The sequence below is a fragment of the Morone saxatilis genome, unplaced genomic scaffold (assembly GCF_004916995.1).
Source record: "Morone saxatilis isolate NCDOM2014 unplaced genomic scaffold, NCSU_SB_2.0 Contig18, whole genome shotgun sequence".
Taxonomy (NCBI): Eukaryota; Metazoa; Chordata; class Actinopteri; family Moronidae; genus Morone; species Morone saxatilis.
In genome coordinates, this window is record NW_023339740.1 from 22,048,366 (window position 1) to 22,060,873 (window position 12,508).

Consider the following 12,508-nt stretch of genomic DNA (forward strand, 5'->3'; position numbering starts at 1 on the left):
AGACCTAAGAACAATATTTCACTTTAAATTGAAAATTAATCGGCAGGTTGTATCAGCTGCTATTAGATGCCCCTCACCTCCCACCATTTCTAGTTTGCGTAACTATACCTCCAAAAGATCCACAAACCAAACACTACTCCTAACCTGTAACTGTCCCCAAGTTGTTTTAGGCAGTTTGGTTAAAATCTACTTTATTTAGGAACATGTACCACATGAAGACAGTATAGACTAAATTTATAATAATATAGTGTAATATGACATAAATTAAATTAACTATTTTTTGCTTTGAATTATATGTGTGTGCTCAGATTTGAAAGGTCCCTAACTGTGATGTATTATGCAAGACTACGATTTATATTTCAGCCCCTGTTATTTGAATAATAAATGGTTGCTGTGCATCAGCAGTAACCCTGATACAATGTTAAAGAAGGAACAATAAACAGTGGGTCTGATATCTGTGTGATAAAATTTGAGACTTCCTGGGAGTCCCTCGTGCATGGATTGGTAATTTGAATCTTGTTCAGGAATGGTGGACTTTTTGGTCTCATGTCCCTGGGCAATTGCTAGCTTTCCCCAATTTGTATTGTAGCTGAACTGCTGACTTTTTACTTGCCATTTCTCTAAATGAAATATTATTTAACTTAGTTTAAGTTATCCATCTTAGAAAATAAAATCTTCTTATGGAATAAATCACTGTCATTTGGATTGTGGTAAATTATTGTGTTCCTCAGTTGTGCTAACTAAGTCCTCTTGTCTCGCAGGTTTTTAAATTCAATGGGATCCCTCCTTTGGTTGGTCTGCTGCGCAGCCCCAGTTTACAAGTCAGCCATACAGCCTCGGCTGCCCTTCGTAACCTGTCCTTTAAGAGCAACAGTAACAAGGAAGAGATCCATCGCTGTGGTGGCATCACAGAGGCTGTGGCTCTGCTCAGAGATACCGACTCTGCAGAGACAGAGAAACAGCTGACAGGTACGAGTTATCTCTGGCAACACTTCACATACATACCATATAACAATCCATGCAAACAGGTCAGACAGAGAGCCACTTGTGTGTAGTATAATATATTCTGTTTAGATCCTGCTGTCAATCACTAAGCTATTCGTGAGTGTAGCATTTGAAGCAGAACAGAATGACTTTGCTACTGTTCCAGTGAGTAGGTTAAATGTGGATTTAGATGCAAATGTATTAAATACTTAAACTGTGGTTTCATTTGAACATTATAAACATCTGGAAAATCAAGTTGTAGTTCTGTTATCCAACACTCTGGTTTTCATGTAATTTAAACGTTATAATAATAATAATAATAATATAGTAAAATGTACAAAAACCTTAAAACCTATAAAATCAATGTACTTTTTTTCTTTCATATTTTTATCATTGCCATTGAGTAAATATTGATTTCTGTACAGCTGAAACAACTGAGGTTTTAATTCTGTTTCTAGGTCTCCTGTGGAATTTGTCCTCTGTAGACAGCCTGAAGCCAGACCTGCTGAAGAGCGCTCTGCCTGTCTTAATGGAGCGTGTGATCCTGCCTTACACAACAGGACCTGACCGGACCAACAGTGACCCTGAGGCCTTCTTTCACACCACTGGATGTCTAAGGTAAGGACAAAATTAAACTGAGCAATTGATATCATGTCGGCGTCTTTGCTTTAGCTCTCATAATGCTTCGGATCTTATTGCCTACTGTATGTGTACAAACATTAAATCATGTTCATGAAAGCTGTAAATGTCAAACATGTACCAGATAATTGTGTATAACTTGGCATGCTTTTAGGAATGTTTTCCTGTAAAGATTTATTTTGTTGTAAGGCAAGATTGGTTCGCTGCATTGACATGTTTGAAAAGCCTTAATTAATCATTGTGGATTTGAATAAGTGGGAGGGGGGATGTAAGGTAAGTCTACTGAAGCTATTCTCGGTTGCAAACTTGGAAGTTTTTTAGAAATAAGAAACTCTGAACTTACTGCCAACAGTTGATTATATGTCAATTTATAAAATACATGTGAGCGTGATGTTTAGGGAGTATACAATGTCAGATTTTTCACGTATTTTTCTCGGATAACTATAGAAAACTTATAGTCTGTGACCAGGAAAAATTAATAGTTCAATAAAGTGACAGTGCATATAGGGTGTTATTATTCATTTATTTATTACATTTTTAACTCAAAAAAGTGGGTCTATTTGCCCTTTGAGCAACATTTGTTAATAAGACAACGGTATGAGAAATATCTTTATTATATTTTATTTATAAATATATACTATACTATTCTTAATATCATCACTATAGTGAGTTTATTAGCAACCATTAGCTAAAATGTACTGAGTTTGTATGTACTGCATTATACTGACCGTTCTTTCTAATATTTAACCTGCCTTCATTGCTCTTAATTATTTTCTTGCTGTACAAAGCTAGCGCCTTCAATATCTTTCCAAATCTTTACAAGCTTACAAACAATAAATTGCAAGTGTCAGGCAGCAAAGGAGTGTAAATGTACTACATCAACATAAATCACACCACAGTTACAGGTGATATTAGCATGATAATATTATCTAATATACTACATCAGCAGACAAATGGCTTTGATGTAAATTATTTTACTGACTTACTGACACGATTAATATTGTTTACTTTTAAGGCATGGTGAATTTCATATCCGATAAGACGAGAGACAAGCTTTATTAATTGATTAACAATAATATTTACGTACTCACAGAAGTGGCTGTGATCTTCGTACCCTGTATGTGTTAGAATATCTCTTATATTGATGCCAGTGTCTGTATACTCTTTAATGTATCAAAACATTGTTTAACATATTATATTTGTTTTTCAACAGAAACTTAAGCAGTGCGAAGCAAAACAACCGACAGGCGATGAGAAAATGTCGAGGTTTGATCGACTCTTTGGTCAAATATGTAAAAAACTGCGTGGAAGCAGGACAACCGGATGATAAGGTAAACAAGAGAAAAAAATTTACTGCACTCTGTATCTCGGCCTGTAGGTACTTCTTTCACTCTCATTTTCTCATTCACTCACATGCACATGTCACACCTTCATGTGCAACGTGAACACAAAGAAAAAAAATATCTGTCACTATAGCAATGTGCTGCAGTTGGAAGTTAAGCAGCCTTTGCTATTATGTAACTAACTGTTGCCGTTCTACTGCAGAGAAAGGCGCTGCTGTGTCATGCACAGAAAACTGTGTACTTAGTATACTGTACAATATAGTAGAGTTTTATAGATCATTTAAATACTGTGATTAGGCATCACCAATAAGACTTCTCAAGCAGGATAACTGCTTTGTTTGACACTATTCAATGGACAACTTGTTCATCTGTTTGCCTTATTTGTGTTTTTTATCAATTTCTTGTCAAGACTCTGAGTCATACATGTTCCCTTTTGTTGTGTGTTGTTCTACCTTGTTGAAACAGTCTGTAGAAAATTGCGTGTGCATCCTGCACAACCTGACGTTCCAGCTGGAGGCCGAGGCGCCGGCTCTGTTTAGCAGGATCACAACTTTGGCCAAGACTGTCATGAGGAACCACAGCCAGGACGACATCGGTCCCATCGGCTGCTTCAGTCCACAGAGCAAATCGCCAGAACACGAGGTGAGACGAGGAAGGTGCACAACAGAGACAAACACACATACCGAATGCCTAAGGGATACATTTAATTAATGACGGCACATCAGAGATACTTGTTTATTCTTTTTTACAGTTTGTCTAGACAGTAGCTGTCAATCTGTGCCTTGTCATTATTCCTATTCTTCAGGACTAACTAAGACTGAACACTACTGAGCATTATGGCAATTATAATTACAATCCATCTTTTCAAAGGCTCAGAGTGACAGTGTGAGACCTTGTGCTTTGATTCCTAAAAGTGTACTTTTTGTTAAGTCTTTGCCCAAGTTAAAACACATTTCAGGCTATTACTGTATGTGTTTCATGTTTGCATCCAGCACCATGACACACTGTTGTACAAATAATTCAGATTTATCGTGTGTTTCCTAAAAAAACGCAGTGAAATTCTGCATTTCTTTAAAAGTAAATGCTGTAACAGCTACATGTTGAGGATGAACTGCTTTCTTTCTTGTCCAGCAGCACTTTGACTTTCCAGTTGTTGAGGATCCACAACCTCATGGTGCAGGTTGGCTGATCCACTCCGAAACTCTGCAGAGTTACCTGTCGCTGCTTGGCTCTAGCCAGCAAGAAGAAACACAGGAAGCCTGTTGTGGAGCGCTGCAGAACCTCACTACAAATGAAGGCATTGTAAGAAAAAAAAAAACTACATTTGGTTTATATCTGTGCAGTTGTAGCTCATGGAGACTAGTTTAGACTTCCTTTAAATTATCATTGTAAATATGTTTTCTACAAGCAAAACTTGAGTCATAATTATTCACAGGTCTCTGGTGTAATGAGCCAGATCATTGTGCAGAAACTGAATGGCTTGCAAGTTATCAGTCCCCTTTTGAAGTCAAGCAAAGTGAACCTGCAGAGGAACACAACGGCTTTGGTTGGAAACCTGACGAAGAACCCAAACCTGCACAGTGTCATAGGTAAGATGCAGGTGCAAGACAAAACTTGTTACTGGTAAATACTGGTTTTAAGATTCTACAATAATTTTAGTTTCAGAGTAGATGACAGATTGGTGTCTAGAAATCCATTATCTTAAACAATCATCTACTAAGTGTTTGCTTATGTTAAATAGCCAGTGGGTTTTGTTTGCCTTCTTACTGAAGCTCGTAAAGCCCTCCCGGAGCTGCTAAGCGTCCTGAGCGCAGGCACCAAGGAAGGGAATGAGTCTGATGACACACTTGCTATGGCCTGCCAGACCACCAACTACCTGCTTATGAAGGAGCCTGAGATGAGCAAGCGTCTGTTAAACAACAACCTGATAAACTCACTGAATGATCTCAGCCAAAACGAGTAAGGTCACATGTACTTATTATTCAAGATATATGGAATACCTATGACTCACAAGCAATTTATATTTGCCATGCATGTTAGATTTCCAGAAGTCCAAACTGATCTTTAATAATCCTTCTCTCCCCATTAAGATATTTCCCCAAAACTAGAAAAGCTGCAGCCCTGCTTCTCTACAACCTGTGGTCAGAAAAAGACTTGCAAAGCTTCCTGAAAAAGGTGAGTTCAGACTTAACCCTGAGTGCCAAGATTTGTCAGGGTTTGGGTGTGTCCTCTCTGTTTCCTTCCTTCACTTAAAGTCCACACCTCTCTTAGGTATTTGTGAGAAACAGAGGGAGAAAAGTTGAAGGATTAGGCAGTGTTGTCAGGAAATGCCCATTGAATGCGAATAAGACACGGAAGTGATACAGCTGAAACTAGTAGCTCAGGTTAGAGGAAACACTTGCAGGACTGTGTTTGCACACAAACCACAGCAGATTAGATGCAATATTGTATTTACGCAGGCGCACATTTCAACTCAAGGTGTTTTACCAAGAAATTCCCATGAGCAGATCACAGCTGTTAATGTGTCACTCACAACGTGTTTAGTGAAATTACAGAGGTGGAACACTGATTTAACTTTAACTATTTGTCCTGCAGCAAGGGATGAGTAAGTCCTCATTTGTGAACGACGTCACCACAGCTGCACACAAGTCGGTTCAAATTGTCGATTAACACGACAACACGCCTAAACAGATCTCTGAATGTCAATCACCGAAGTAACTCACCTGCAAGTCTCCTGCACATGCACAGGACGGAAACGCATTGAGGCTGAGCAGCATCCTTTCTCATTTCTCAAAGACATTGTCATATATGTATCCAATCATTCCATCAATAAATATCTACAAACAGCAGATTAGGCCTGTATATGCTGTAAGGTTACTTTTCTTTTGTAGGAAAAAAGGTGAAGGTTAAGATGTAACATTTTAGGAACAAGACTGCAAGATTTGATTTGCTTTTGCAGTTTTAACTGCTGTCTTTTAATGCAACTTCTGCATCTGTGCCTGCAATGTGCTATCTGGTGCCATGAGCTTGCTTTATTAGATAATAACATATGGGTTAAGATTTAATTTTGCACTGAAATTGCTGTTTTAATATCATTACAACATTGTAAAAAAATGTTTTATGTAAAATGAACATTTATAGAAGAGGACATTTTCTGTTAGACTTATAAGTTAGGATAGGTTTGCTATAAAAACAGTGACATCTTGTCTTAAGCAGTGATCTGTGTTTACATTTTGTGAAGACAACTTGTGTTTGTGGTGTATCCATCTTTTTTCATATGCATGTGTGTGAAATTTGCTACTTGTATTGTTTCAAAAATTGTCAATAAAGCTGACAGAGATCTACTCCTCAAGTGAGTATTTATTAAGTCCTAAGTTCATTATTAGTCATTTGTCATAGTCACTGGTGAGTTTTGTCTAACCACACTCATGTCTTGTCACACCCCTCTAGATTTTGGCCACATTGAAATGCTTCTGGGCAGATGAGTATCTTTCCAATTCTGTTTACTCCACCCTTACAATTTTTTTTCTAAAGGTTAAGGACAAACTGTTAAGAGCAGACACTGCAGCAGTTGTTGCACCCTGCTGTTGCATTATTTAATTGTCGACCCGAATTGAAATTTTGTCCTCCACAGTTCAAATCACATAATACACCCAACAGTCATGAGGGAATTCTGGGAGCAATATTTAGTTTTATTAGGCCTCTGGTACCGCTAATTTTTTTTCATTTTACACTGATAGATTTATGTATTTGTAGTACTGTTGGCACATGTCAAGCCTGCCTGGAAAACTGTCAGTAAAAAATGAAATTAACTGAATTTGCCAATCATAACAACTGGCTGGCCAAAGTAAACTACATTTAGATTTTGTCAAGCATTGTAACCTCATTAAAGGAGGTGTGACTGTGTTACAATTACAACAGAGTTAGTGCTCATCTTAAAGGTTCCCACAAGGAAAGGAACCAAAGACTTAAAAGAAAGAGGATGCTATTTTTGTTTTGTTAAAGTATTTTTTAATTAATTCCAACCACAAACATGTTTACACTTCACTTTTAGTACTGTTAAAAAATGAATTATAGGACATATAGAATAATCTTATATTTCTGTCCTTTCAGACACTAAAGTCATTATAATGGGTTTAAACACCTCTTGTCAAATAAACACAAGCTGCAACACATCGCCTGATCAGTCAGCAATCAGAGACCGTCTACTATACTGCTACTTTCCTGCATGCACTTCATTTAACTGATAACACATTTTAGAGCATCTTATGATATTTTCGTGTTTTTATATATATATATTATATTTTATTGTAATTTGTTCTTGCATGCTCAGTATTGAGAAAACATTATTATGTGGTCTATGTTACTCTCAATGATTCCATGGAAGTCAAATGTTGCCAGTATTCCTCCGGTTGATGTCAGATGTTACTTCCTCAGTCCACGCTTGCTTCTGGCACCCTTTGTACTGAGAATAAAGTGAAGAGTGAGACCTGTCACACAAGCCAGCATACAACCTACCAAACTTGTGATGCACTCTGGATCTCGTATACTCCCTTCCATGAGAAAAGCATTTCTGTGTGGATTACTACATTTTGAGCGACATGGCTGATGCTCTTACCGATCTTGTTCCAGCTTCAAAAATGTAATTTATTCTACTGATGCAAATAAGTCACTCTGCAGCTGCATTTGAAATGTAAATAATTTCAGACAAAGCTCACCATTGCATAAAACCACAACAGCCCTTCAGGTCTTAACAGTCGTAACATTTGGATGTAATGCCATTAACCTTTTATTTGAAGCAATATATGTTTATAGTTCAGAATTTGGTTATTGGATGTTTTTTTGCACCCTTATGGAATCACTGCAGACCATCTGTTTGCTCAGTCATCCTGAAACTTTTTTTTTAAGAATCTCTGGAGCCCAATGCAATTCATCAGCTGTGAACCCAAATCTTTCTTGCTTATGACCCCTTACCAAAAAGCAATCTACTTATTGTGATCTATCATTAAAGGGTGCATGTCAGTGAATTGCGAGTGGTTCAATCAAAGATTGATTTCTCTTTCTCAGATGAGAATTTTCAGAATTATATTTAATAATTTTAGCAGCACCACGAGGTGGGAGAGAGGAATTTTGAGAAAAAGATTAGAGAAAAAGTAAACATATTGTATTTTAGAATTTTGAAAGTTTGTTCTTATTTTCCTCCCAAATAATCATCTTGTGACACACCCAGGGGTCCCGACCCCCAGGTTAGGAACCACTGCTCTACAGAAAGCTGCTGCTGGCCTCAGATACTGTAGCTACTGAAAGCTTTTCATAGCTGTCTGCAGTTGGAAGGGGATTTGCAAACAAATAGTTTACTGCTATCTTTATCTGCTGTTGCTAGCGAGGTACCTGACCCATGAATACATGAATCGATCAATTTCAGGTATATCTTTGACAAATTATGGTTTGTTATATGTTGGACAATATAGTGCTGTTGGCTGTTTACCTGAAAAAAAACACAATATAAATCAAGGCTCTATTTCAAAAGGGATAGCCTACTTGTTTGAGATGATCAGTGGCGGTATTGCAATATTCCTGGTTTGCAAAGCCAATGTCATATTCTGCAGGAAAACCACTTTTATTAGCTTGTTACAGTTTTGCGTAGTGCCTGAGCCCCCATTGCAGCACAGCCTAAATGAGATCAGGAGGAAGGATTACCACTGAGCTGGATGGCAGCAGGGGCCGGTCACCTTGTTATTGAGAGCTACATTAACAAGATGATATCACATAGCAGTTATGAGATCTCTCAGCTGTTGAACCTCCAATACAGTCCATCTCTTCTCTGAGACTGAGTGCATGTATGTTGTTCAAATACCCCAGCCTGCCTCTCATCGCCCTTTTTGTTTTTGCAGTCCTGTTTGGCTGGGTGTACTCAGGAAACTTTAGTTCTGTCAGCAGGAACAAACTAATGTTACTGACGCAGCTGGAAACAAATAGAGACCACTGCAGTGAGATAAGCTGAGTGGAAGCTGAAACAGGAGGAGGTGGAAACATGAGGAGGTCACTAGGTGAACATCAGGGCAGTCATCTACACAGGGAAATAATTATTGCTTACTTGAATGGTATCTGCCTTTTTGTATGATTTTGTATTTCTACCTGTTTTGATGAAAAGTCTACACTGTTGTCCAAAACTATTTTTTACACTACACAGATAAACATAGCTGTCAGATTATAGAGGTGATATACATAGAAGTGATATTATATCACACTTAAGACAAAAAAATGCTTTGATTCACTACAACACTACTTCTTGCTTTCATGCTGTACATGCGTAAGAAGGCAATAAATAAAATGTACCATGATATGAGCATCCACAACTCAATAGACTTACATTTTCTGATGATCACTGACTCGGTTTCTCAGCACTGTGACCTGTGGAAAATATATTGTTTAAACATTCATTGACATCTGTTCTATAAAACCAGAATGCACTAAATATTTGGACAAAACCGAATCAGGATTTTTTACATTTGTTTTACCATTTAAACAAGACTAAGTTGAAACCTATTATATGGCTGGACCATATGCTCATTATGCTCCTGTGGATGTAATTAAGAGCTGTCCATCCCATTCATTTTAAAAGATCAACAGCCAATGGGAAAACTCAATGGTGGAACTTACTCGCTCAGTAAGTCAGGGACAGACTCCGGCCAAAAATGTTATGTACAATTTTTTGCAAGTGTACTGTTTTCAACCTGTTCACTATAATTGAAAAAAAAAAAATGTGATCACAATGTTAGTAAAACAGTTTTGGATCCCACATAAATGAGGCAGTAGCTGAATCCCATCATGATGGAGAACAAGTAGGATAACACAATCGAGCTAATCCGGCTAAAGGGCAACTACTAGCTTTGCTAACTGCAGTCTCAACCTCTGATTCTTGTGGAAGTCCTGCAATTTGATTGTGGTAGTTACAATACATTTAAATCACCTATAATCACTATAATCTATAGCACATCTCTAATAGTCATATAATATTTATAAAGGAAAAAATCTGTTTGGGCTTATGATTAAAGGTATTAAAACTAATCCCTTAAACAATTTAGACAAGAGACACATAGTTGATGTACATGTACATGATTGTGATGACACTACAAGAATGTATGAATGATATCTTACCTCATACTTCTGGTTTGCATGCTTATACTGAAGTTCATATTTCTCTGCCTCCAGCTGGCGAATCCACTCCCACAGTTCCTTAGCTTTTTCTCTGTCAGTATGAACAAGGAAGCATTTCATTGTGCTCACGTGATGAATAATAACAATTGGTTGGGTTATTTTGTACCTCAAATTGATAATGGAATTGGTATTTAGAATGAATTGAAAGAGAAGAACATTTTTTTTCGCTCTGTTTTTATTTTACCTGAGTTGGTCCTCTCTCATTTGATCAACATTTAACTCTTTGCGTCGGTCATTTAGGATCTTCTTCTTCTTTTCTCTTTCCGTCTGTCTTTTTGGCCCAGTCTGCGTCTGCTGGTCAGAAAGAGAGCATATGTTGTGATGTGCTTGTACACTATGTGGTTATCAGTCTATGACATTGTAAAAAATAAAGAATTTCATCACCTTATATCCAGTGAAACTCAAGTTGGACAGAATCATCTTCTTCCTGGCATCATCGTCTGCTTTCTTCTTTGCTTCTTCATCTTCTTTTCTGGCTTTCTCTTCCTGATGGTAAAGAATATGGTAACTTTAATCATTCATCTGCAGTATTTTGATGAGTGACACATTAATAGATAGATAGACACCTCTGTCTCACAGTTATGATCTGTGAATGTTATTTGTTGAAGTATACGTACAGCCACTTTGTTCTGCCGTTCTTTTTCTCTCTCTGCCCTGATCTTTATCTGCTCTGCTCTCTCTGACCTGCGTTTCTCCTGAGGAACGAAAAAGAAAAGAACATATCCTGTAAACTCAATATGTCAAAAGAGAACACTTAATTTTAGCATTGGGTAATACTGAAGATTAAACACGAGATATATTGCAGTAGAGGCGTGAGATATGAACATACAATGCGATCTGTGAGGCTAAGAAGCTCTTCTTCCTCCTTCTTACGCTTCTCAAAGTGAGCTTCAATCAGAGTGTGGAGCTCCGTCAGGTCCTTTTCCATTCGTTTTCTATGAATGTCCTGAAATTATAGCGATAATTGGAACTGTGTGAGCTGAGAAGTTATCCAACAATCTGAGCAAAAGACAGTTTGAAGTTGTAACTTTGATCAGTAACAAGATGAACTCACGTCAAAGTCCACTCTTTCTCCCTCTGGGATTTTGGGAGCAGCCAAGCCGGGCAGAAAGCCAGGCCTAAGGAGGGTGGAAAAATTAAAATCTTTTCATCTTAGTATGTCCCTCATTGAGAACTGTCTTTCAATTTAAATATTTTTCTCAGCTCTTACTTTCCCTTGGGCTTTGCCTCTTCTGTGAATCAATAAAAAAAGAAGAGAAAAGTAAAATCCTTAGTTTATGAGGTGACTTATTAAGAAAATAAACCCACAGTGCCAGATTTTTCCTCTGTCACACACATAGCCTCTGTGCTTCATAAACAACCTGTCCATACCTCCTTCATTTTCCTCTGCATCTGCTGAAAGATGAGAGGGTCAGTGTAAAGTCAACATTGAGAGGTGCAGAGACTGACAGGTAGATAATGATGACACTGGTGTTACAGGTGATTCTCAGTAAGATTAAGTCTTTAAAAGATATATCTGGTTGATTTAAGCGATTATTGTCAACCAGTATCTTAGTGTTGACAGATTTCAAGGGTTTTTCATAACTAATAGCCTGAATCTTAGAGACTTAGAAACATTTTGGATAAAAAAAAGATGACCCTCTCCTGTCAGTGCTGATAGACAGGTATGTGGGCGTGTTTAGAGAAGAATTTAGATTATTATCACAGATAACATATGTTGTCCTCACCTGAGTCCCTGCCCAGATACAAAGATAATGTAAACCTGTCTGTCATGGTAAATGTTTTGTTCTTTTTATCATTAGTGAGTCATTCTATTATTTGTTTATGGTTCATCCGTTAAAGGGTGTCAGAGTAATATTATATAACATAAGACAGAAAAAGGCAACATTGCTCTTGGCCACAAAAATGCAATTCTTAGTTATCCCAGATCCTGTTAGATGGCTGGGTTGATAAAGCTAAATGAAAAACAAAACAAAATTGCTTATAAAATCTATACTTGACTCATCACTAACTTTTATACATACTATAGCTGCATGATTTCAGATGTAAATGTGAAAATAAATGTGAAATGTAAATGTAAATTTCAACAATAGCAGCATTTTCAGAAGGTATACAAGTATGTGTGTGGTATTAGAGACAGGATCACATTATATCCCCAGACTTAGAAATCACCATTGTTCAGCCAAAACCATGCAATTTTCAATACTAAGTATTATATTAAACAAACCATTGAAATGCATTGAACTGAAAAATGCATCATCATGAAGCTGTTTTTCTCAGCTCATGAAAAGTTGAGATTTTGGAGAAATGTGGTTTTACTT

General features: G+C 37.3%; 2 protein-coding genes across 12 annotated transcripts in view; one reads left to right on the forward strand and one right to left on the reverse strand.

Moving 5' to 3' along the window:
* LOC118327770 (plakophilin-1-like) overlaps window positions 1–6,304 on the forward strand; it is a gene marked incomplete at its 5' end in the record, with an annotated part of 10,684 nt that extends 4,380 nt beyond the window's left edge. Inside the window, 9 exon segments of one of the 2 annotated variants that reach the window (XM_035661202.1) lie at window positions 762–969; window positions 1,443–1,602; window positions 2,837–2,954; window positions 3,432–3,608; window positions 4,098–4,268; window positions 4,402–4,555; window positions 4,739–4,925; window positions 5,057–5,141; window positions 5,562–6,304. In XM_035661202.1, the coding sequence (XP_035517095.1) occupies window positions 762–969; window positions 1,443–1,602; window positions 2,837–2,954; window positions 3,432–3,608; window positions 4,098–4,268; window positions 4,402–4,555; window positions 4,739–4,925; window positions 5,057–5,141; window positions 5,562–5,636 (1,335 nt within the window). In that variant the 3' untranslated portion in view covers window positions 5,637–6,304. 2 annotated transcript variants of the gene reach the window in all.
* Window positions 6,305–6,954: 650 nt separating this feature from the next.
* Window positions 6,955–12,508, reverse strand: part of tnnt2b (troponin T type 2b (cardiac)) — a 7,656-nt gene continuing 2,102 nt past the window's right edge. For 3 of the 10 annotated variants that reach the window (XM_035661210.1, XM_035661206.1, XM_035661208.1), the window contains 10 exons: window positions 11,559–11,579; window positions 11,398–11,419; window positions 11,242–11,305; window positions 11,017–11,133; window positions 10,805–10,882; window positions 10,572–10,673; window positions 10,372–10,481; window positions 10,128–10,218; window positions 9,340–9,380; window positions 6,955–7,431 (listed from right to left, as the gene is read on the reverse strand). In XM_035661210.1, coding sequence (XP_035517103.1) covers window positions 7,392–7,431; window positions 9,340–9,380; window positions 10,128–10,218; window positions 10,372–10,481; window positions 10,572–10,673; window positions 10,805–10,882; window positions 11,017–11,133; window positions 11,242–11,305; window positions 11,398–11,419; window positions 11,559–11,579 — 686 coding nt within the window. In that variant the 3' untranslated portion in view covers window positions 6,955–7,391. Of the gene's footprint in view, window positions 7,432–9,339; window positions 9,381–10,127; window positions 10,219–10,371; window positions 10,482–10,571; window positions 10,674–10,804; window positions 10,883–11,016; window positions 11,134–11,241; window positions 11,306–11,397; window positions 11,420–11,558; window positions 11,583–12,508 lie in introns of all 10 variants that reach the window. The other 7 variants (XM_035661204.1, XM_035661209.1, XM_035661207.1 and 4 more) reach the window with 3 other exon arrangements.